The 22,212-nt window shown below is 47.6% G+C and overlaps 6 protein-coding genes across 6 annotated transcripts; 5 read left to right on the top strand and 1 right to left on the bottom strand.

The window, feature by feature from the left end:
- Nucleotides 1–1,022: 1,022 nt before the first annotated feature.
- Nucleotides 1,023–1,929, top strand: BDV27DRAFT_136176 (uncharacterized protein). Its single transcript, XM_032068705.1, has one exon. It carries the CDS (start codon nucleotides 1,074–1,076, stop codon nucleotides 1,500–1,502), a length of 429 nt encoding a protein of 142 aa, XP_031922490.1. The 5' UTR covers nucleotides 1,023–1,073; the 3' UTR covers nucleotides 1,503–1,929.
- Nucleotides 1,930–6,050: 4,121 nt separating this feature from the next.
- On the bottom strand, nucleotides 6,051–7,178 carry BDV27DRAFT_136179 (uncharacterized protein). Its single transcript, XM_032068706.1, has one exon. It carries the CDS (start codon nucleotides 6,971–6,973, stop codon nucleotides 6,683–6,685), a length of 291 nt encoding a protein of 96 aa, XP_031922491.1. The 5' UTR covers nucleotides 6,974–7,178; the 3' UTR covers nucleotides 6,051–6,682.
- Nucleotides 7,179–8,516: 1,338 nt separating this feature from the next.
- BDV27DRAFT_149609 (putative G1/S-specific cyclin Pcl5) lies at nucleotides 8,517–10,703 on the top strand (the record flags this gene model as incomplete). Its single annotated transcript, XM_032071085.1, has 2 exons — nucleotides 8,517–8,940; nucleotides 8,998–10,703. The coding sequence occupies 2 exons, from the start codon at nucleotides 8,517–8,519 to the stop codon at nucleotides 10,701–10,703; spliced, it is 2,130 nt and encodes a 709-aa protein (XP_031922492.1).
- Nucleotides 10,704–11,441: 738 nt separating this feature from the next.
- BDV27DRAFT_136182 (uncharacterized protein) lies at nucleotides 11,442–12,974 on the top strand. Its single transcript, XM_032068707.1, has one exon. It carries the CDS (start codon nucleotides 11,886–11,888, stop codon nucleotides 12,753–12,755), a length of 870 nt encoding a protein of 289 aa, XP_031922493.1. The 5' UTR covers nucleotides 11,442–11,885; the 3' UTR covers nucleotides 12,756–12,974.
- An 801-nt stretch (nucleotides 12,975–13,775) lies between these two features.
- BDV27DRAFT_136183 (dienelactone hydrolase family protein) lies at nucleotides 13,776–15,066 on the top strand. Its single transcript, XM_032068708.1, has 5 exons — nucleotides 13,776–13,901; nucleotides 13,962–14,054; nucleotides 14,111–14,181; nucleotides 14,234–14,281; nucleotides 14,342–15,066. The coding sequence occupies exons 2-5, from the start codon at nucleotides 14,026–14,028 to the stop codon at nucleotides 14,947–14,949; spliced, it is 756 nt and encodes a 251-aa protein (XP_031922494.1). The 5' UTR covers nucleotides 13,776–13,901; nucleotides 13,962–14,025; the 3' UTR covers nucleotides 14,950–15,066.
- Nucleotides 15,067–15,411: 345 nt separating this feature from the next.
- Nucleotides 15,412–19,153, top strand: BDV27DRAFT_136189 (uncharacterized protein). Its single transcript, XM_032068709.1, has 2 exons — nucleotides 15,412–15,897; nucleotides 15,981–19,153. The coding sequence occupies exons 1-2, from the start codon at nucleotides 15,673–15,675 to the stop codon at nucleotides 18,831–18,833; spliced, it is 3,078 nt and encodes a 1,025-aa protein (XP_031922495.1). The 5' UTR covers nucleotides 15,412–15,672; the 3' UTR covers nucleotides 18,834–19,153.
- Nucleotides 19,154–22,212: the final 3,059 nt, after the last annotated feature.

A 22,212-nucleotide genomic window follows, 5' to 3' on the forward strand; every position in this document is an offset into this window, starting at 1 on the left:
GCCCTGCCTTCCCACAGCCTGGTCAGTGCTCCAAGCAACAAGCATATCCAGAACTCACAGATCTCTGGAAGGGCCTTTCCAAGCCGCACACGGCAATTTTCATTCAGATGCGCACGCATCAGATAGAGCCACGTCACGTTTCGTTCCAGATCAAAGCGGCTGAGTCAGACCGATATTCCTGCGAGGAGAGCTCACAGACCTTGAGGCATGTCTTCCTGCAGTGTCCGCTGTATATCGATCTACGCGAGACCTTCCTCAACGATATCGCTGGGATTCAGAGGCTACGTGGCAAAGCCGCAGACTACAATACTATTATATCGCACCCGCAGGCAATCCGCTACGTTGCCGAGCGTATACACAAAACAGGCCTGCTGGGTCAATTTCACGACGTGGAGCTGACACGGGGCTATAAACGGGACCACCATAGGAGCAGACGGCGAAGACATTGGTTAAACGGTTACGCGATGATCTAGAGAGTGAAAACCTAGGCTAAGGTCTCAACTGCTTGAAACTACATAGTGAGCAGAGGAAGTGAGATATGTGCAAGGATGGTGCAGGTATGCTACCCTTTCATACGTGTGGCAGGCGATTTGGTTATGTACAGCTTTTTAATTTGGCTCAACGACATTTTACTACGTGTTTCTGTATAATATGGGCTCCTGTAGGTTCTATTCGGTGTATTCGGCACGGATGCTGCCTCACTGTCGAGGCTATAACAGGTTAAAAGAATCTTGATTTGATCCAAGCTAACAGGTCGCAGTCTTCCTTTCTTAGACACTGTTTTGCACTCGTTGGCATGTCTTGAACCTCCGTCCACATTCGCCTTGAGCGACCCTCCATACGTCAACTACTTCTACACGGACTGTGACTTTACCCAAATCCGTTCACGACTGATCGTCGCCTATCCCAGCGGTAACAGCGGCGTATGCGCCTACTTTCCCCTCGCAGAATGGTGTCAACGGTAGTCGCGGGATTCAGGTGGTGAACACAACCGTCGGCGATTCCCTCGTCCCCGTATATACAAGTCCGTGCTCGTCCAAGTATCCCCGTGTCAACGTGAAGATATCTTGCACATGAACTCTTCCGCCAACTGTAACTGTCCCGATCCTGGATATCGACAATGCTCTCTCGACAAGTCCGGTTGCAGTCCTGGCTTGGTAAGGGGGTATATATTAAATCTCTTGTTACGACACCGACAACTCCATCCAATCAAAAAGGTCAGGGAGAAGTTTATCGATTGGCCTGATGGCCCTTTGCTGCTGGATACTATCCTGGAGTCTGTTTCTTTGTACTGTTCTACTGGAACGTCTCCTGAGTCGTTCGGTGGGATATCTTCTGGACATAGTCCACTGATGTCTTCGAACCCCGAGCTCCTCAGCCTCAAAGGCAAGGACATCGTGGTAACAGGAGTGAGCAACCCCCGCAGCATGTATCCGCTTCGAAGCCGCCCGCGGATGCGCCGAAATGGTCGTCTCGACCATCTATTCGTTGCCTCTGTCTAAAACAGGATCGTGCACCGACCATCACAATCATCGTAAGTTTCCACAGCCCTACGTGTGCTTGTGTCTCCTCGGAGTGTTCATTTCAACACTCATGCTTAGACGCTTAGCCACACTTAGGCTTCGAAGTAAAACGGGGTGTAGGGTAGGACACACCATAGATGAGGCCGTGTACGATAGCGCCAATGGAATTAACGATTGCGGTGGGTGTGCCAATTATTCGCCGCATCGATGGATCGGGCTTCTACGGTGAGGTTCCTGGTTGAAAATGGTGCGGCTTCTTTATCAGGAAAATTCACTTCTCTGCACCTTGCAGCGTTACGGAGATTTGCTTCGTTGAGTCAAAATCCCTTTCTCGCGTACTGTCTTGCATTGAGCGAAACAGAGAACGGCTTCTAGCCATTGGCCCAAGTCCACTAGTGCATTTCGCCAGTCTAATAAGACATTGTCTAATCGATCAGTCCTATCCCTGATCCTGGAGGCCTACTGGATATGCGAGAACTTCAGGCTATTTAATAACAGTACGAGACATATGGAAAGAGACAGTAGGGATTGTCATGAAATTGGGCAAAGTAAACGTCCAGAATCGAGTGGTCTATGACTCTGAGAAGATTACTGAAGCGTCAGAGACGGAGGGTGGGAGACCAAGATTCTGAGATATGTTCTGATGCTATTGTCGAATCACTTCTGTCACATTTCTAGCCCGGTCAGTCCTTATCGAACAAGGCTCCTCGCTCTTGTGCGAAGTCATGGCGTGGGATTCCTTGTCAGGCACGTAGGAATCCCAGCACTAATCCTGTAGGGGTGGAAAGAAGAAAACAACAAACATAATGACCGTAATAATGGCCATAATACTACGGAACAATAAAGTGTCAAATGGTGGACACACTGAAAAAGCTTGCAAGGAGAGCTTCAATCAGCGCTCTTGGCCTTCTAGTCCATGTAGCAAATGCCCTTTGCTTAGATATCGCTGGGGTAATATCTTGGCCATTCTTACTGTGGTATACAGTTACCACATACTGCCCCCCCCCCTGCTTGAGAATTATCTTGATATTAACCTCAATATGAAACCGTCTCGAGTTACTCTTCTTTGACAGAGCCAAATTAATTGAAACCGCCCCCCACCCGAGACGTTGATGTTGAAGAAGACTGAAAGCAGATTAGTGTGAATTGCCAGATTCAATCAATAGCGCTAGTAGTCTGATGATTCATCCTGCTCGATTTCTGCACTGACAAACGAATCCAGATCACCCATATCAAGTCCAGGGATGCAAAGTCTCCAGACCAACTTGAACCGCATATCATGAGAGACAACCCCCCTCCCCTCCCTCCCTAGGCACACTGGTTGCAAAAACTATCTCTGATGATCAATGCTAAGTCTTCTGCCCTGAAGGTTCGATAGGCCGTTCTAGTATAGTCTGTTGACGTCTTGTTCCTTTCCAATGAACTATTGGCTGCACCGCTTTCAAGGTGAAGCGTAGATTCTTTTATTTAATAATATTCTATACAAAAACCCTAGTACACTTATAATATGTATCCTAGGAAACTCAGGTAAGCCAATTATCAAACTTTATAAAAATGACCACATACGAAACCACCAGCTGTTCCATAAAGAGGACACAACCAGCCAAACAGCATCCCCAACTCCACCATGCTGTAATTCGGCTAAATCGCGATTTAATCTTTCTATGATAATAACAGCTAGTTACCTAGAGTTGGTAAAGGTTGCTTCATGGTCAGATACACATGTCAGTCACCACATCGCTAGGCTTTCCATCCATTCTTATACAACTCGATAGGACGCTAAGTACATATTAATCTGCGCTAGGTCTTCCTTGATAATACTGGTAGGATTTAGAGACATCTACAGTAGTGATGTAGTTTGTAATTATCTTATATCTGTAGTCATTTCACTACATTGCCAAGTATATATATATATCCTGATAGATAGATAATAGATATAATAGAATTCCTGTATTTGTACCGCGAAGCCAAGTCGATTACATAGAGCCATGAATAGATGATTACAGGAGTAGACAGTGAAAAAACTGGTTCAGAAGTCATGCGATAACCTTGGGGGAGGGGAGAGTCAACGTAAGCTGACCAAATGGAGATATATAGTAAGTAGAGGAAGAGAGGTATATGTGAGATAGCATATCTCACTTATATGTGGGGCAGGTGCTTTGGTCATATCTATGCTGTTTTCTTATGCGTATCTATATAATATGGGATTTGCGGATTTTGTTCGGTGTGGTTAGCATAGAATCTGTCTTACCGGAGGTCACAGGAACTTCTTGACGGTGTGCTTACATTTACTGAGCAAGTTTGGAACAATCGTAGACGACTTTGTAGCGTAGACATATCCTATGACGATCAAACCCATGCTGGATAAATGGAGATATACAGTGGTAGATGTACATTTTCTGCAATAAGTTGACATGACCATGTACATGCATCCTAACCGAATAATGCCCTAGATTATATATCCCATAGCTCCATAAAACAACACCATCCACTATCAATCACCAAAGGCAAAACGACGCCAACCCGACATCATATCTTAGTGAATCCATCAAGCAGCATGCATGCATTAGCATACATCATCCTTCTGCAAGTTGCCCAAAAGGGCGAGTGTCAAGCTTACACCATCGGTTCTAGACACGGAAGAGTTTTTTGTTGGCCGGACAAGAGCACAGGAATCAGTACTTTTCTTCTCCCAGCTTTTGCCATGGAACTATGATTCCGACCCCCGCAAATGATGGCATGAGATTTTTCTTTGGGATGGGATTTGCATCGGTTCCGGTTGGCCGTGGATGATTTCGTTTTGAGTTCTAGGGTTCGACTAAGGTTGGGGGAGGGTGTGATCTAGCTTGTTGCACTAGTACGGAGTACTTCTGTTTGACGCGTGTTGATCGCGTAGTGGATTTTTTTTTATTTTCTTACTGCGTACTACTGTGGTTCTTTGTTTTTGATATTGCTTGTTGGAGAGATAGATGGCTCTTCTGAATATGGTGGAGTTGATATGGTAGAAATGTATGAGAGTGTGTATACATATACTACTTACCTACTGAGATCGTAGCCCTACTTGCCTAGGTACAGTACAATACAACAACTTAACAAAGAATAAGCACAGCTAACTATTACATACAATTATCATCCCAACCTCAACCAGCCATCGACCATACCACCAACGTTCCAAAAGTCATCCCTCCATACACCAGCAATTCATGACCAAAAGATGCGGGGCTATCCAATTCTCACTTCCCCACCCTAAACACACCCCCCCCTGGCAACAACACTCTCATTGGCGGGAAGACATCCACACCCCTCCTTTTTCTTCGGACACAAAACTTCTACCCGAAGTGGACTAGACCATGACTCGATTTACTGTTGGAAGTGGGTATGTGGTGTCATGGATTAGGTAGTGCACGACGTAAGTGGTTACTCAGCCTTTTCTCTTTTTTCTTGTGAACCTTCCTTTTTGGGTGTTTGAAGCTAAACTATTATTAGACTTTTTATGTTCTGTTATGTTCTGTTATACTCCCTGTATATGTATGTATGTACAGAGTATCTGCATCGAGGCTTGGATGGTGCCTGGGGTATATTTAGATATTTCGGATCGATAGTTACGTATGGAGGGGTGTGTATAGGGGAAAGGGGATAGCGTTGACACAGCCATAGTTTTGTGTGATAATATTATTAGATTTGTGGAAGTTAGTTGGAAGGAGAGAGTGGTGGTTTAGAAAAGCAATTTACGTGAAGGGATGATTATTGCATTACTCTTGGGACATCAGGAGATCTGGACTGACGTTGGCCAGGTACAATACATGGTACACCCTCCTCGGCAAGAACTCCGTAAGCTGCCTAGTCCGAGTCGATTCTACCTAAACTTCAGTACTCTAGATCATTCACTGAGGTAAAAAGGGGAGGGGGAAGAAAGAAATTTTTTTTTTTGTCGGCTGGACTTTCATAAATTAACTATACGATTAGCCGATGCCAAAGTTAATAGGGTAAGGTTACAGGTGACCTTGTGTTCAGAGAAGATGCACCGAAGACATGGATATGTACCTTATGATCGAGAGTTGCCATGTGCCGAGAACACATTTAGGGAGGTTAACCCTTTCATTCATCTTCTGTAACCTGTAACCTGTAACCTGTTGCCTGGCGCCTGGGAACTACCGCCGTTTCGGGAATGGTCGGTTCCACAGGGACAGTTGGCTGAGTGGTTCTTTTTGCGCTACCGCCTCCGGTGATTACCTTAGTTGCCTAAGTATCTGCATTTCTATTGAATTGTATAACTAGTACGTAGTCTAGTAGTATACGATAGATAATGAAGGTTAGTCGGTAGATGAAAATAGGCGGTAACTAGGCGCCAGGACCTGTCATGATGGTCGAAAATCCAATATCTTTTGCTTGGGACCTAAATTTGGTGAAAAGCTGAACAGCCACGGCCTTAACACTGCCTTGCTGTTTAGGCTGTACCGAACTTAGTAAAGTGTAAAAAAAAAAAAAAACTTCTAATCCTCCGGTGGCGCGGCTGGCAAATGGCCAAATCCAGAAGCGGTGGTTGGCTGACCACCACCCTTTTGGGCCGTGGACGAGCGCGGCAGAAGAAACATTGTGTGTGCACTGGCTCCGAACCATACTTCTTTGGCGGCTGGGAACATTGTTGCAGTCTGTTGCACTGGTGGAAGGATCTCATCCTGATTCATGTCGAATAGTTATTACGTCGTGGATATCAGGTTGTCCATTGTTGATTTGCACCCTGATTATAACTCTATTGTTATTAGACGTAATATTACCCACGGGAATGCATGGATGTATTATTAGTACGGTCTGCAACTATCATGTTCGACAGCATGGTTGACAGCTGTACTTACTAAGGTTCTTCATACTGCCGATATCGCGATGGAGTGCCGGTCGAGTCATTCGGATTTGATATGAGGGTACAAGTCCGATACTCTATCTCCATACTATCGATATATGGAGAGCTCTTTTTTCGTGGAGAGATAGGATCAGGTATCCACTACGATAATACCGATCGGGATCGATTTAATTACAACATTATCGTCCATGTATTCTTTTCCCATGATATGATCCTGGGGGTCTCGAGATATAAAAAAAAAATCTAGGTTATTATTAAGAGTAATATCATGATGCATGGAATTGAGCGAGAGCGGCCCTTAAGTGCTTGACACTACTGCAGAAAGTGACCGTATTGCATGGTGACCGAGTAACATCAAAACCGGAGGTGATCGATTCGATGAATAATGTCGACGGGGCATGATTACAATTACAATCAAATATCGAAAGAACCAGATGATCAAGCCAAAGATGATGATTTGTCTTGATGAGAAAGAAAAATGTAATAAGAAAGTAAAAAAAGAAAAAAAGCGGATCTTTGCAATGAAATGCCCAATTCGGGCCCAGAAATCCCTATCTCGGGTGGACGTGAAAGAGTCATACTGTATCATCCGTTCCCGATCATCGTCCCTGCGCCCTGAACCTCTAAGTACCGCCTGCCGTCGCCGTAACTGTACGACTCAGAACACTACCGCCAACAAGGCTGATTGAACTGACTCTCTCCGTCTCTTCCTCTCTCCCTCTTCCTACTCTTCCTTTTCCCTCTAACCAGTCATCCTTTCTGAAGAAGGGACAGACGACCTCTTTTTTTTTTTTTTTTTTTTTTCTTTTCTGAAGAGTCATCTCTCCCCCCTTTCTCTCTCATCCCATATGATTTATTTTTGTGACTATTAATCGATTCTTGTTTTTCTTTTTCTTTTTGTCATTTTCCTCTCCGCTCCATCAGTTGATTTCTATTTTTCTCAAGCTTGTTCTTTTTGGCAGAAAAACGTGGTCCCTGCGGTCCGCCCTGTTCCTCAGTTTCCGCCACTCTTGCCACAGGTGAGTAACCCCCATTCTCTCCAGAGAATCTTCTGTTAGTCACGTTCCTTTCATATCATTCCCTCTCCCTGGTGCCACTGGTCAAATTTCCTCCTAATCTTGAAATTTCGCCATCCCCTTTGCCTGTTCTTCCCTTCCACTTCCTGATTTCTGACTGGGTCGCCCCCCCAGTTAGTCATTTCCCTAGTCTACCGCTCCGCCCTCCGAAGAATAGGCAGCGCACCTGCGGTTCCCTGACACTTGAAGAGTCATAAGCATATGAAAAACTGGGGACTTCCATAGTTGCTGACTGTACTTGTTCGCCATCAGACTACAGTCGATCGCCTCTTTAAGAGCCTCTTGACAGACAGCTGACTGCCTGGACAAGCATCAGTCTACAGAAGTGGATCTGCCTGCTTGCTAACAGTCTGCCGTCGTAGCGGCTCTTCTTTATAACTTCATACTCCCCACAGTATCAAGATGTACCTTGTTGTTTCGAAATACTTTGTTCCGGTCACCAGTGTTGCAGAATCCTCCGCCTTTGATCTCCGAAAGTCCGACAAGTCTGTTACTCTCATCTAGATCGATTTGACTCATACAGCACCTGTCGTCTTGGAAGTCGCGTGGACCCGATACGCTTTCTACGTGTCTTTTGTCGTACGTTACTTCGGTTGATCTGCACTGGAATCTACAACCGGTGATCGGTACAATCTTATTTATTTGCGCCTCCTTTCGATCCTCTACACCTCATACGTCCTACCTTTAACCCCGATATACGTCCTCACCCTCTATCCGACCTTAAACCTTGACATCCAACTATAGTTGAATGACCTTATAACCTCCGATCTACCCACCCTTTTTTTTTTTGATACCCATACACCCTGGCGAATTGTTTCTCGAAGGCCTGCCGTCGCCTGTGAATAAAAGACGGTTCTTGTCTTACAGCGTCTCGTTAACGGTTATTGCACAACGGTATATTTGATTTTCTCACGGTTTTTGAACGAGCGCACCTTGCCGTATCTTGGTCTTGCGTCGGATTTACTCCACACAAGTTTGCCGTCCACCTGATTGGTCATTTGAGTTACTTGCTACTTGAAGTAAATCAGGTCATTCATCTGGATAGCTCCCCGGAATATGACAGGGATTGACGTTTTGGGTTTGAAAGATCCAAACCCTAGTGTTTCATACAGAGCGTCGTATGCGCACCCTTACGCATCGTCGATTTCCTCCTCCGCATCTTCCTCTTCGTCGTCGGTGTTCTCTCTCGATGGGGTGTCCTCCCACGGATCCATCTCTTCCGCCTCGACGAACCCGGTTGATGTCATCTGGGAAAATGACGGTGAGTACCAAACAGCAGGAAGGGGACTGGGCCCTTCGCGTGCGCCCTTGAGGGGCAACGCTATGAAGGCTACGGATGTGGCTGTTCCTCCGGAATTGCGTAAACATCCGCGGCGTACAAACAGCGGTATCCAGTCCAACGGCGTGTCCTGCGCGCGGCCTCCGCCCTGCCTGCTGCGTCAGTCGGAGCGGAAAGTGAACTTCGTCGATAACCTCGTCGGTAAGTGCAGTCGGATATTATCGGGGATGATCCCATAGCTGAAGATTTATTATGAAGACACCGCGTCGCAGATCGTCGAGACCATCTGGCCCTTGTCCGCAGTAGCGCTCCGAAGTGATGCAACCACAGGCTGCAAAGGTGTTTTGCCTCTTCGCACCTTCATCCAGGAGACGCTCCGCCGGTCCCGGACCAGTTATAGCACGTTGCAAGTGGCGTTGTACTATCTGATTAAGATCAAGCCCCACGTGCCCAGTCATGACCTGGCCCATGACCAGACTCGGAGTAAGCCCGTCTGTCGGGCTATGCAGTGTGGTCGACGCATGTTCCTTGCCGCCCTGATTCTTGCCTCCAAATACCTTCAGGACCGAAACTATTCCGCCCGCGCTTGGAGCAAAATCTCTGGTCTAAATACATTAGAGATCAACCAGAACGAGTTGATGTTCCTGCAAGCAGTGGATTGGAAACTTCACATTCCCGAAGCCACTTTCCAGCGGTGGACGGATATTGTGTTGAAGTATACTCCTGGTGCTGGTGGCATGTCTGGCGAAGGCCAGACTTGGCAGACAGTCATTCCAAGACTTACTCCTGAGTTGGAAGAACTTGATTTTGAGCCGATGACTCCCACAAGCATGGAGGGTTCCGATTCCGGATGGATGGTAGGCTCTCCGTCTCCTCGTGGCACCTCCATGAGAGGCTCTTTCCTCCCTACTTTCGCGAGCGAACCCTCCACCCTCCCATCGGAGGCGTCTATTCTTAAGCGGACTCCTACAACTCTCGAGCAAGCCTCTCGGGCTGACAGCTTCAATGCATCCCTTCCGTCGTTGCCACGGCTTCCTACGCTGCCTACCCCGCAGCTGACGCCCCAGTCGAGCATGGCCTCCACTCCTGCTGCGAGTGCTGGCTCTTTCTCATCTCACCGGCGCTATTTCTGCGCTGCCATGTCCCAGGCGCAAAACATGTGCATGGCGCGGTCGACTCTCGACCAGCGCCCGTCACTTCCGTTTTGCCCGAAGACTGGCTCGCTTGATGGCTACCCGACTATGGTACGCCGGTCTTCTCTGGCTCGCTCGACCTCCTCTGCGTCTTCGCCGGATTCGATGGTTTCGGATGTCTCGACTCTGTCTGCCAACTCGTCTCGGTCCTCTTCTATGTCGTCGACTACATCTGGTCCGGTTTTGCCTCGACTGGCCATTCAGGCTACCCTTAGATGTACCAACAATTCGATGAAGGAGAACCGGAAGGCCGTGGCTATTGCATCCCCTATCGATGAGAGTTCCTACAATGACATTTATAAGTCCCCCGAAAGCATTACTGGATCTACTGGACATGTTTCGGAGCTGTCTAAATACTCATTGGGAATTCCAGTCGATATGACATCCGCTCATGAGGCTGCCCAGAGCCTTTGTGCGTTGTCTGGTTCCGCTCCTCGTGCCACTCAAACGAATCAGCAGAGTGGAAACCAGCGTCAGTGTCGGAAACGCGGTCGCGCCGGATCTGATGATTTCGCGTTGCAGAACCACGTCCGTCACTTGATGCACTCCAATACCATCACTGAGGGCACTGTGTTGCCTGATGGAAACATGACTGATCTGTTCCTGAACGCTCGGCCTAGCCGCACTCAATCTCTCACAGCTGCCCAACTGCACGCTCTTAATTACAACGTTCCACTTTCTGGACCGGCAGGCATGAAGCGTGCGTGCTGTGGCAGTGAAGCGAGAAAGATTGCACTGAATCCAAGCGTGCGCGCGGACTATCTGGGTTAGATTCGTTCGCTGGACGGAATTTTTTTATGCAGTGGACAGGTTCGCCTTCTGTTCTGTTCTTTTCTTTTCTTTTTTCTGTAGAAAGGAAAAGTTATTGTTTATTGCATAATATCCTTATCGATCCTTGAACTCGTCGACCGAGTGATCTTGATTTAGCCTCAACGCCCACAGAGGGCGGAAACGCAGATATCCGGTGGGAAAAGTTTTGTGTGAACTTTATCTCATATCTTCTTTTGTCGGGAAACATTTCTCGTCTTGTATATACCCTGGTGTTGGTTGGATTTGGTTGGAATTCTGCGACGGAGTCTGCGCCCACCTCTGTCTGGTGCAGTGGCCCTGTAACCCGCAGTCCACTTGTGTATGATCTATGACGGAGAGGTTTTATCACTATCTTTTATCATTTATTTTGTTCCATATCGTGGATATTTATTACTATTACTACTACTACTATCATGAACTGGAGTGTGCGGCAATGGCAGGTTGTATTCTTTTTGTGCTTTGTTCTCTTGGTTTTTTTGTCATCTCGGTCGACGGTGTAGCGGCGGATTCAGTGTTCTACAATGCATATCCTATTCTTTGAAAGAGTTCTTTCCATCCATTGTGTGAGTGTGAGACTCGTTGGTCAAGGGCTTTGATCTTGATGCCTTCTTTGCCTGAGGCCACCATCGTCCTAATCCGATCGTAAGGCCTTATGCAAGGAGACAAGCAAGCCATGGAACCAACTGGTAGTAGCCTCTAGTGTTCTCACGCTAGGCTATTGTCTGACATGGTCTCGTGATAAGAGGTCATGAGTCACTGAAAGAGCTATTCCAGTTCTCTGTGTTTCGGTGATGATCGAGTGGCGCTGCAAACAACCGGTGAGTCATTGTCATCCATGGCAGCCTGAGGCAGGCATCAATGTCGGAGTGTGCCGGAACCCCCGGATGGAGTCGGATGTTGCGCTAGTCAGGTGCACAGTACGCTTAGCTATATGCGTCCTAGCGTGATCAGATAAGATCAGATTCAGCGTTGTTGCAGTTCCCCTCACAGTCACCTTCATCATCAGACCATCCGGAGTCTCATGTGAGGGGAGGATTCTTGGCGTAGCTTCCTCCTTAACATATCCCTTTCCTACAGCTCCATTCCTGCTTGAAATATCTACTCTACAGGCTTGTCCTTTTACATTCAAAGCGAAGACTCACCATGAAGGGTCTTGACCGAGGTCTCGCCTTCGTCTCCGCACTAGCTCTGCTCTTCGTCCAGGCTGTAGCGGTCCCCCTCTCAGCTGCCGAAAATGTCTCCCCCGACCAGACAGTCCTAGGCGACACCTACAACCTTCCCTCGATCTCTGAGGACAATGTCGACATCTTTGAGAAAGACCCAGAGGCAGAAGCTGCACCATCATGGTTCACCTCCACCCTCATGGCCCGCCGACTGCTCGCTCTCTCAACCACCGGTGTAGCCTCCACCATCTTCTCACACACACCCAAGGATGTCCACGTCCCAGCCGCCGTGGCCGGCCTGTCCATCAGCCAGAAAGAATATATCTCAGACTGCGACGAGGCCCTTCCCCCTCCAAGCGGCCACGGCGGCAACGGCGACCCGACCTTCCTCGCCCTTGAAGTCGAAACTACCTTCCGCAACACTGCTGCAGGCTCTAACATGAGCATCACCCTCGACTGGTGGGACCATTTGAACGAGACCGAGCCGCTCTGGCCCGGCTTCCCGCTCAGCCCTGCCGGTCTCCCCCGTGTTACTCTCTTCGGGTACGTCGAGTCCTTCCCGTCCCCTGTTCCGGAGGACACGGAGGCGGCTCTCCGGTCTTGCTATCTGAAAGCTCACCCCGATGCACGGGTGTGGCTGCCGGAGCGACCGGGCTCCCCGCACAGGAGCCACTGGGTCCGCATGGTTGTCAGTCAGGTTTATTGGATTGGTGGCTTCGGCGGTTTCCAGCGGATTGGGTGGATGAATGTTACTGAGTGGAAGGGTATTCGGAGGGAGGAGAGTTTGCCTGGTATTGGGGATGGACGCGGTTGGGAGGATGTGAGGCTTCCCGGGGAGAAGGGGTATTGATGGTATTGATGGGTGACGTGCGAGCTACTGGTGGCTTTTGCTACTAGATACACTTATGAGTGTTCATATGGGGGTAAGCATGATAGTGGTGTTGGGTGGCATGAGTATACGTTACATGAATGGACATGGGCATATGGTTTATACGTTTTCCTTTTTATGTTACCTGTCCGTTAGGTACATTATTATGGCTGTAGCCTGAATATGACGGTTATATCACGACTCATTTCTGAAGTTATCGTAGGGGGGTCTGATTATGACAGATGCGTACCCTCGGCAGTACAGAAGATTCATACTAATCATTTTATTCAGGCTAGTGCTCTACTGGTACGATACTCATGACATGCTCCCTCTAAGATAGCAGGAAGATCGAGAACCACTAATATCGGTCACTGCATGAAACCGCAGAACCTCTTATCCGAAAGAAAATGTCAAGCTGTTGAGAGCAACTTGAACGATAAAAACCAGGTCTCTCAATTCAGTTTCAGCTGGGCAATCTATATCGGTTTGAGAAGTTTCGAGAGATATTCTGTATAGTTTATTATACCAGTAAGCCCGTCATTTTTATCATTGATATGGTGTAACGGTTGCTAGGGGTAGTACAGATTGCGTCAAAGATATAAGTGTACTATCGATATTATGAGCCATTGCACATAGGTTTACTTGAGGAATGAAACTCTGAGCCGGATTTAATAAATGCAGTCGATAGTCTATTTCCTACTTGATCCTGAAACCTGCGTAGTTGAGGTTCTCCAGCATACGGCAGAAAGCGCTGTGGGTTAAGAAGACCCCACATATAGCGGATATTCGTTTATCCAGCCTAGAAGACGAATTATTTATGACTCCAAGTTGGTCTTCACAAATGACATCGAATATGATAATATATATAAATATAATTCTAAGCAATAAAATATAAGTAATTATCGAGAAATGGGTCGATATCAAAGCTGAGTGGATGCTGCCGAGATGTCGCGGCGATGACGTCGGTTGTTCCAGGTGGGGTCCAAACCGATACCTCGGATACTTCAATCAAAAAACACCGGTCTTCTTGCTGTCACCCCTCGAAATCACTCTCTTACCATACTCAACAACTTCATCATTTGACTACTACACGTCAAGCAGCTGCCAATTGTCCTATCTTGGTTCTTTGTGCGTTATTTCCTCACTAAATATGATTTACAAGCAGCTTCTAACATCTCCTTTGCGAAGGTCTCTCTCCTCGGTGAAAACCCCGCCATCTTCATTTCGACCAGTTCATTGCTCTTCTGCCGCCATGTCTGGTGTTAGCAAAGCCTGTTGCTCGTGAGTCTTCTCTTCCGTTAAGATGGGCAGTGTCGAACTATCCTAATAATTTGCAGTATCCCTCCCATTGTTCCCAAGGGCTACCAGGCCAAGGGTGAATACAAGACTCTTAATGGCTTGAAGACGTGTAGGTTTCACTCTAGATGGCTTGGTATAGTATTTTTATTGACGACTCTCAGACGTCACTGGCCCGGAAACTGCCTCCAAGGCTATCCTGGTCATCTACGGTGCGTAAAATCTACTCATCGTCTAGACCCCGCACACATATAGCTAAGAAAAGCCGACAGACATCTTCGGTTTCTTCGACCAGACCATCCAGGGTGCCGACATCCTCGCCACTGCCAACGAGCAGAAGTACCGGGTCTTCATGCCCGACTTTTTCGAAGGCCAGCCCGCCGACATCACCTGGTTTCCTCCCCAGAACGATGACCACAAGCAGAAGCTCGGCAACTTCTTCCAGACCAAGGCCGCTCCCCCAAGCACCCTTTCTAAGATTCCAAGCGTGGTGTCGGAAGCCAACAAGTTCGCCCCCAACGGCAAGTTCGAGTCCTGGTCGATCCTGGGCTACTGCTGGGGTGGAAAGATCACCGCCCTGGCCTCGGGCAAGGACAACCAGATCTTCAAGGCCGCCGTGCAGTGCCACCCCGCTATGCTCGCCCCAGATGATGCGAAGTCGGTCACCATCCCCATGGCCGTGCTCGCTTCCAAGGATGAGAACCCCAAGGATGTCCAGGATTTCGGCTCCAACCTGACGGTCGCCAACTACGTTGAGACTTTCTCCACTCAGATCCACGGTTGGATGGCAGCCCGTTCGAACCTCGAGGATGCTGAAGTTCGCAAGGAGTACGAGAGGGGCTACAAGACTGCTCTGGAATTCCTCCACAAGCACGCTTAAGGGAAGAAATGGGACTAAATACCTCTGGAGGACTTCGAAATAATCTAATGACTGATGCCTTGATGTTCTCTTAGTCTAATATCTTCAAAAGAAAAAATTGCACATATTTTTGATTCACCTTTTTCGATGAACACTGGTGGGCGTGCGTAATCTCTAGTAGATACTGGTGATTGGGTTGACATCAGTGTCTATCAACTTCGATATACTAGACCATGTCACAATACTTTCTATTTGAGGTATATTTTGTATTTACGTATATTAAAATTGCAACTCGGCCCGGTTAGCGCATCAATCGGGAGTCGGATGTCTGATTGCCCCATTACTTGTCATGCGATGAAGATAAAACGGTCCCTGAGGTTCCAACTACTGGATCAGGTAACATCGGCCGGCCCGTGATTTGCCCGACGTCATCGATTATCATCTCCCGTCACTTTTCAACTCAACTTCTTCCTTTGTTCTAGGCCCTGGATTGTCCCTGAATTAACAATACAAGGGCTATTTATATATGGAGCGCCGTATTCAAGAATTGTTTCTTCACCATGTAAATGAGGATATCGCTTGACAACCAGTTCCCCCGCTGAGGATCCGCTTGTCTTTGGGCACCAAACATATAACCGGCTTACCTCGGCATGCCGAACAGCCAGAGAATTCCTTTCTCAGCTATAAATTAGGTATAAGCATACAAAACAAGTTACATCACTACGAATCGAAGCCAAAGAGACGATGGCTTTCTTTTTCGGCCGTCGGCATTCTGTCTCTGGTGCGCCAGCAGAGGACGATGGCGTGCCTAGCAATCCGAACGCGAGATTGAGAAGAAGGGCATCTGTTCCGAATGCGCCGAGTCAGACTCGTGGCGCTCATGAGAGAAATGTTTTTCAAGATATATTCCGGAGACATCGAGATGATTCAGAAATGGAGATGTCGACAGTGGAGAGGGGTCATGATAGTGTAAGCCTTCCCTTCCATTAGTTATTATATTTCGTCAAGATAGTCTCATTTAGAATTTGAAATGGATCTGACTGTAGAAACAGACTCATGCAAACCAACCTAAGCAATCCACGACAACAGCTGCCAAAGGCTACACGGGTTCCCAGAGCTCCCCGCAGGCGCATAATTCATCTGCAAAGGAGCACAACCATGAGGGTAAACATGAGGCTACATCGTCATCTGAATATGCTCTTAGCAAAGAAGACATTGAGACTCTTTTCTCGGGAGCCCCGTTCTTCCTCCTCGAAAGGGGTAAGTATGATCATCATTACCCACAGGTGATCTTCCCCTTCGATGACCACGATCCTACTATCCAGAATCTGTGGGACAGAAAACCACTACCCCATCCGTCGTATACTCTATGTACATTGCATGCCCACCTACCTGTTCCTGACAGGTGGGTAATCTCCAAAGATGAGCCGATACACCTCAATAGTTGGAGAAAGACCGGAGGCGCCAAGAGAGCGACTTTCGACATTGGGATTTTTGAAGTACCAAACATGCTGTCAATGAACGGAAAGGACCCAGGAGCGGTTGGGTTTCGTTATTATCTAGAGCTCCCCGTTGCGGATGCTGTGCGCTACCCAGAGGAACCAAAGGCGAAATTGAATTACATACAGCTTTCCTCGATTCCGGCCTCGGAGATATATGAAATGATGGAGCATTATCATGACGTTCATGCACTGCCTGGAGGCGCTGCATATGACCGGCACCAGTTACTATGTGATGGCCCATCGGCCTGGAAAAAGATCGGCGTACGGGACATCAATCTACAATGCTTAGTGGAACGCCTGCGGACGTTAACAGATCTCCGTCGTGAACTGTTACACGGAAAGAAAGCAACCACAATCCTTGATACCGAATCTACCCGGGACTTGTACAGCGGCCTATTCACTAAATTCCTCTATCCTCCTTCCAAACCTCTGCTCGCAGACTCCAGCCTGGCTCATAGCCTCAAATCTCAAATCAAGGCTTTGACAATGACCCTCGCCACAAGGGGCGCGTGGGTGGATTTCAGTCTACCCGAATGGCGGTTATATGCAGGACAGTTGCTGTGGGGTGCCGGTCCTCATCCGGACGGCGATCTTTTGGACCCTTCTACGTGCTCAAAACCCTGGATGCATCCAACGCTCGAGCGCCGGTGGCTCCTTATCCAGATGCTCCTCGCCGCGGAGTTGCTTCTCCGTCTTGATGCTACTGTCCGGGTGGGGATCCTAGAGAATTCCAAGGAGTTACAGATCACCGCCAAAGACGTAGATGATTTCGAGAAGCTAAGAAGCGGGAAAGTAGACTGGGACTTGGTGGTGGTACGACGCTTTATGGACACGTTCGACATCAGCTACAGGGCCGACGAGCCTGACCAACCTAGCCTCGACCCCGTAGAACAAACAGGCCACTCGAGGGGTGAAAGAAACCATGAGAAGAACCCTCGATCTTTCTTCGAAAACCTGCTCCACAGATCGTTGTCCGGCTCAGCCACCGAGTCCACCGAGTCAGCCTGGAATTGCAGCCTGGCCCCAACATATCTCGACCAACAGCTCCAAGGGTTACTTGTGTTTGGTCAAGAAATCGGTTGGCCAGGACTTGATGGACTCAGAGCGCGCCTGGACTCTGCGATTGGGTCAGATCAACTGAGTGATGCAGTCGCTCATGCATATGAAAAGCCCGTGCGCAATAAACTGCCAGCTGAAGCTGGCGCGCCTCTTAGTAAAGAGGAAATGCATACCAAAAGCCTATCCCGCCGGTGGATAGTCCTCCATTGCTCTCAAGATCAGACAGCTTCTGTGCAACTTGGTGGTTGGATTACCCGGAGCTGGCTCTCTGGCTTTGTATTTCCCGGAGAGCAGATTAGCCACCTGCTTATGGCTACGATATTGGAAAATGACCCAGATGCTCTCGCGAAACTAGGGCCCATTGCAAACCTGTATGGTGGGTTCGCGTACAATGGAATGACTTGGTGGAGCAAAGAGTGTGTCGTCGGCCGAGTCCTGGCCAGTCTGGAAGATGCCAAAGAATGTCTGGGATGGATAAGGAGCGCAGTTGTGCCCAAAGACGCTTGGACAGTTCAGCCGCTGGACAATTCATGGTTCGAAGTTTCTGTTAAACCGCCCCTGTCAATGCCTGGAAAGCCGCGCATCCGCCAGGGGAATAAATTAGCGTATGAATCGACACCACTTGGCCGTGGTGAGCGAGTCAGCGGTGCATTCTCCCTACCAATGGACACCCCGTTGGAGAAAGATCTGAAGAAAGTCAGCTTCGAGACATTGACATTCTCTGGGAAAGACGGGCAGTCATTGGAAAACACGCCGCATCCCATCGCCGACAGGACCCTTATGACCTTTTCCATCGCCTCAGGGACTGACTCACCCTGGAAAGTCTCCTTTCAATTGAGATACAACGTCCGTTTCATTACATCTCACGAATGCCGCCCACCGGGCAACTTCATATCGTATCACTGCGCATACCCCACTGGGAGTGGCACATCGACGCCGTCCAGCAGTTCAAGTCCCCGACACCACCACCGTCTTCCAGGCCATCCTCTCCACAGCGGGTACAAATACAAACACATCTCGCTAGACTCCCTCCCCGAACACGATGTCCCTGACGACGCTTTCCTCGAGGGCAACCACCATAGCAACCACAACAACCATCACAGGAAGCACGAAGTGCTCATCGTCGATGCGCGTGGCGGCCACGAAAGGGAAACCTTCGCCCGAGCGTGGTGCGCTTCACTTGGATATGATGCTCTCATTGGCAGAGTCGGACGGACGTGTCTAGCGTGCTGCATCAGAGAAGCCAGGGCCATTAGCGTGAAAGTCGTCCTGCGCGTGGATGGCTGTGTCAATCGGTCTCCGTATCCGTCTACTCAGACGCTACCTGGTTTGAAGGAGATCTGATAAGCGTTCATCCGTTGGTGGGTTTAATATTGTAGTTGGTAGGGGGTGAGGGGTATAATTGTGGATTGCAGGTGGTTATATATTATGGGTATTATAATAAAAAGATCTTTTTTTTGGTCTACCAAGGATTGATTTGAAATTCATCCCACGCGGAGAGTATCAAGTCTACCATGAAACAACCTCTACCAAGGATGCCTCAGAGAACAAGGGAAACGTAAAACGGTCAAAAATGAAGAATATAAAACAATCTTGAACCAAAACCAAAGCCATCAAGTCAACAGATGACATATTACTCCATCCGATCACACAAGCGAAGTGAGCCTCCAATAAAGCTATACTTATTTCTACTCCCATCCGTCCTCCAACCCCATGTCAAACAATAGACAACTAAGTACTCTACCAAATAAAAAAAAAAGAAAGAAAGCCCAAACCTACCACATCTTACATTACCTCTAGTATAAGAAAACTGAAAAAAAAAAAAAAATGAAAGAAAAGAAAGACCAAGAACCTCGGCTAGTAAAAAGCAACCACACTCCCGAAAACCAACCCAAACTAAACCAAACACAGAACCTCTTTCAAACCAATGGATCATGGATCATGGATCCAAACCTAAGAAGGTCCTAGTCCTTAGTCCTAGTGCCAGTCTTTAGTCCAGAATCCTTCGTCGTTTCACCATAGCCGGGCACTTGACTCGATTCGGGTATGTTCTGCGTTTCAATGGAATGCATGTGGACTATACAGGCTAGAGTGGTGGGGGTGGGGGTAGGAGGGGGGATGGGTTTATGTGTATTTGTATTTGTATTTTGGTTTGTGGTTGGCGTAGCGTGGGAGGAGGGTTCCTTACGTGGCTTTTGCTTTTACTCCTACTTAATTTACTTTTTGCTTTGGCTTTGGCTTTTTGGTTGTTAACTTTTGGTGTTGCAACTGTGGGTTTTGGTTTGGGTTTGAGTCTAGTTTGTGGCGGGGGAAAGGGGGTTTAACCTGATATGGTTATTGGTGCACTGCACTGCTGTTGCTTTTCTTTCTTTCTTTCTTTCTTTACTTTGTAGTTTTTTGGTGGTATGAGTTAGTTTTTATTTGAGTTTGGTGCTTTCATTTGGGTTTGGTTTTATTGTGTTGGTGAGAGGTACTTGTAGGTAGGGATGTTGATGTTGTACTCATAGTAAGGTAAGAGTATAGGAGTGTTTGGGGCGTGGGTTATTGCTTGGTCTTTGTTGTTGAGTATGTATGTTTTCTTCGCTGTGAGGATATTGTGTAGAATCTGTTGAGGCTGATAAGGGTCGTATGTTTATTTAACTTGTAGATTGTAGGTAATATTCTTGATATGTTGTGTAAGAACTCGGAATGATATGGTAGTTTTTAGTCTGGTTGAAGGTAGAGTAATGTATATTGGTGATGTTAGTTTCAGTAAGCATGAATGAGCTGGTGTGGTGCTTATGTTAGTATTTGACCTCCAAGTTGGAAATGGGAGTGTTGGTATACACTGCCAGTTGTAGCTCTGGTCATTTACTGTCGTGCAGATATTGGAAGTCAACGGTGTTGATACATAAGAGGTCGTTGTCTGGGATGATGGGTGTTTCTAACTTTTGGACTGATACTTGTTCCTCAAGATTCTAGTGTCCCGTGATATGGTTGGAGTAGTCGTTATACATCCCTTGACCACTCGAACAGTACAAAACTCTGTCTGCAGAAAGTGGCTAAGAGTAAGCATATTTCATTCATGCTATCCCCTCCTTGGAATCAGTCCTAGATGGATTGTTAACAACAGTATTCACAGTTGACAAAGCTAGGGTATAAGTATAACCAGCTCAGTTCCATTAGTTCGTTGCTGATGACAGAAAACAAGCTGTCTTGGTCCAGACGATGTCTTGCATCCGGACATGCCTTACAGAACGAGTGGATACTGATATGGGGGCGTTCTGCACAAATGGAGATGCCTAATCAGGCAAACAGATTCGGCAGTCCCACAACAACACACAAACAAGAACAACAAAATCTGTAAGAGTTGGATTTCATTTAGGTGTCTGGTTGGTTTCTGATCCCAGTGTACTCCGTACTCCGAGTAGTTGTTCTTTTGTGGTTTGGGGATATGTGCTCTCGTACCCACATTATACGTTGTATGCACATGTTCTGAATGATGATCTCAAGAAGAGATTCGTTTGAATCACAGAAGCGTCTGAATGAAGATCCTTCTCATCGTCTTCTGACTTCTCATCAACATAAATCTGAGTCAAAGCATCGCAAGCAAATTGACAAGGCTGCCCAGTTGCACCTAACTAGTAACGGCTTAGTCGTAGTGCAGTAGCCGGGTCCGCGACCGAAATAGATCAAGCACTCAACGCCCTAATAAAACGACAAGTATTAACCTCACCGACAAATGTTCCCGGCAATCAACCACGGAATATACCCGATAGTCTACCGCGACGGGGACCTTCGCTCATGGACCAGGCGTGCTGGATACGGCCCCTCCGAGTGGAGACCTCACCGAAGCTCTAAATCTGAGCAATATATGATGAAATTAAGCAAGCACTAGACTCGAGCTGCTCGATTGACACAGGGTGCAAGACATCAGTCCCTGAGGCGGGTAGTTCCGCTCATTGCGTTCCTGTTCCGGCATAGTTATCATGGACCATTATGGAGCTTGGGTTGGTGTTGGTGAGATGTCTAGATGGTTGACCAAAGACAACAAAAGATGCGGGTCATATTTCCGCAGGTAATGGGCGTTAAAGACTTAAGAGTGCTTGGTCGATAGGGGGTGGAATGGGAAGGATTACGGAAGAGGATCACGTTTTTCCTGAGCGGAAGATTGATAAGTAGTTTGGCCAATGGAGTTGCCAGAGGTTTTTTTTTTTTTTTTTTTTTTGAATAAGACACAGGTACTGTAATCCATGCGGGTTGGTTGGTGTATCCAGGTGAAATTAAGACGGACATGAAGGATGCGCTGCGCCAAGTTCATCGGTCAAATTACTCTGAGTACACCTCAGCTGCGCAAAAGCTGGTTTTACCGTGTACGGCAGAAAGTCCGTTTCGAACTGGATGGTTCGGATGCCGTCCTTAATGGGAACGCGATGCATGCGTGTAAACCACCGATGGTGACCAAGGAACGGTGGTTCGTAGGACAAGACGATCCATTGTCGATCGACATTCCATGACAAGCATGTGCAAGCATCCAGAAGGACACTAGAAGCCTCAGGGGAAATTATCAACCATGGGACTACGATTCGGAGGGGGATGGCATTGCACTATGGCAAGGCTCTAGTCTGAATCGGTCGTTAGGTCCGGGCACGAGAAGATGGTACATATTTTCTTCTTGGAATTTTTTTTGCTCGAGTAATCGTGGATTAAGTTACAGTTGGATCCGTAGCACTAAGAAGTACCG

The sequence above is a fragment of the Aspergillus caelatus genome (genome assembly GCF_009193585.1).
Source record: "Aspergillus caelatus strain CBS 763.97 unplaced genomic scaffold BDV27scaffold_265, whole genome shotgun sequence".
NCBI lineage: Eukaryota > Fungi > Ascomycota > Eurotiomycetes > Eurotiales > Aspergillaceae > Aspergillus > Aspergillus caelatus.

Excerpts from the sequence above, each read along its gene's own strand:
- BDV27DRAFT_136176 (XM_032068705.1), top strand. The coding sequence starts at position 1,074 with ATGAACTCTTCCGCCAACTGTAACTGTCCCGATCCTGGATATCGACAA.
- BDV27DRAFT_136179 (XM_032068706.1), bottom strand. The coding sequence starts at position 6,973 with ATGATACAGTATGACTCTTTCACGTCCACCCGAGATAGGGATTTCTGG.
- BDV27DRAFT_136182 (XM_032068707.1), top strand. The coding sequence starts at position 11,886 with ATGAAGGGTCTTGACCGAGGTCTCGCCTTCGTCTCCGCACTAGCTCTG.
- BDV27DRAFT_136183 (XM_032068708.1), top strand. The coding sequence starts at position 14,026 with ATGTCTGGTGTTAGCAAAGCCTGTTGCTC. Across the intron at positions 14,055-14,110 it reads GTTAGCAAAGCCTGTTGCTC|TATCCCTCCCATTGTTCCCA; the intron begins GTGAGTCTTCTC and ends AATAATTTGCAG. Across the intron at positions 14,282-14,341 it reads GGCTATCCTGGTCATCTACG|ACATCTTCGGTTTCTTCGAC; the intron begins GTGCGTAAAATC and ends AAAAGCCGACAG.
- BDV27DRAFT_136189 (XM_032068709.1), top strand. The coding sequence starts at position 15,673 with ATGGCTTTCTTTTTCGGCCGTCGGCATTCTGTCTCTGGTGCGCCAGCA. Across the intron at positions 15,898-15,980 it reads TGGAGAGGGGTCATGATAGT|ACTCATGCAAACCAACCTAA; the intron begins GTAAGCCTTCCC and ends CTGTAGAAACAG.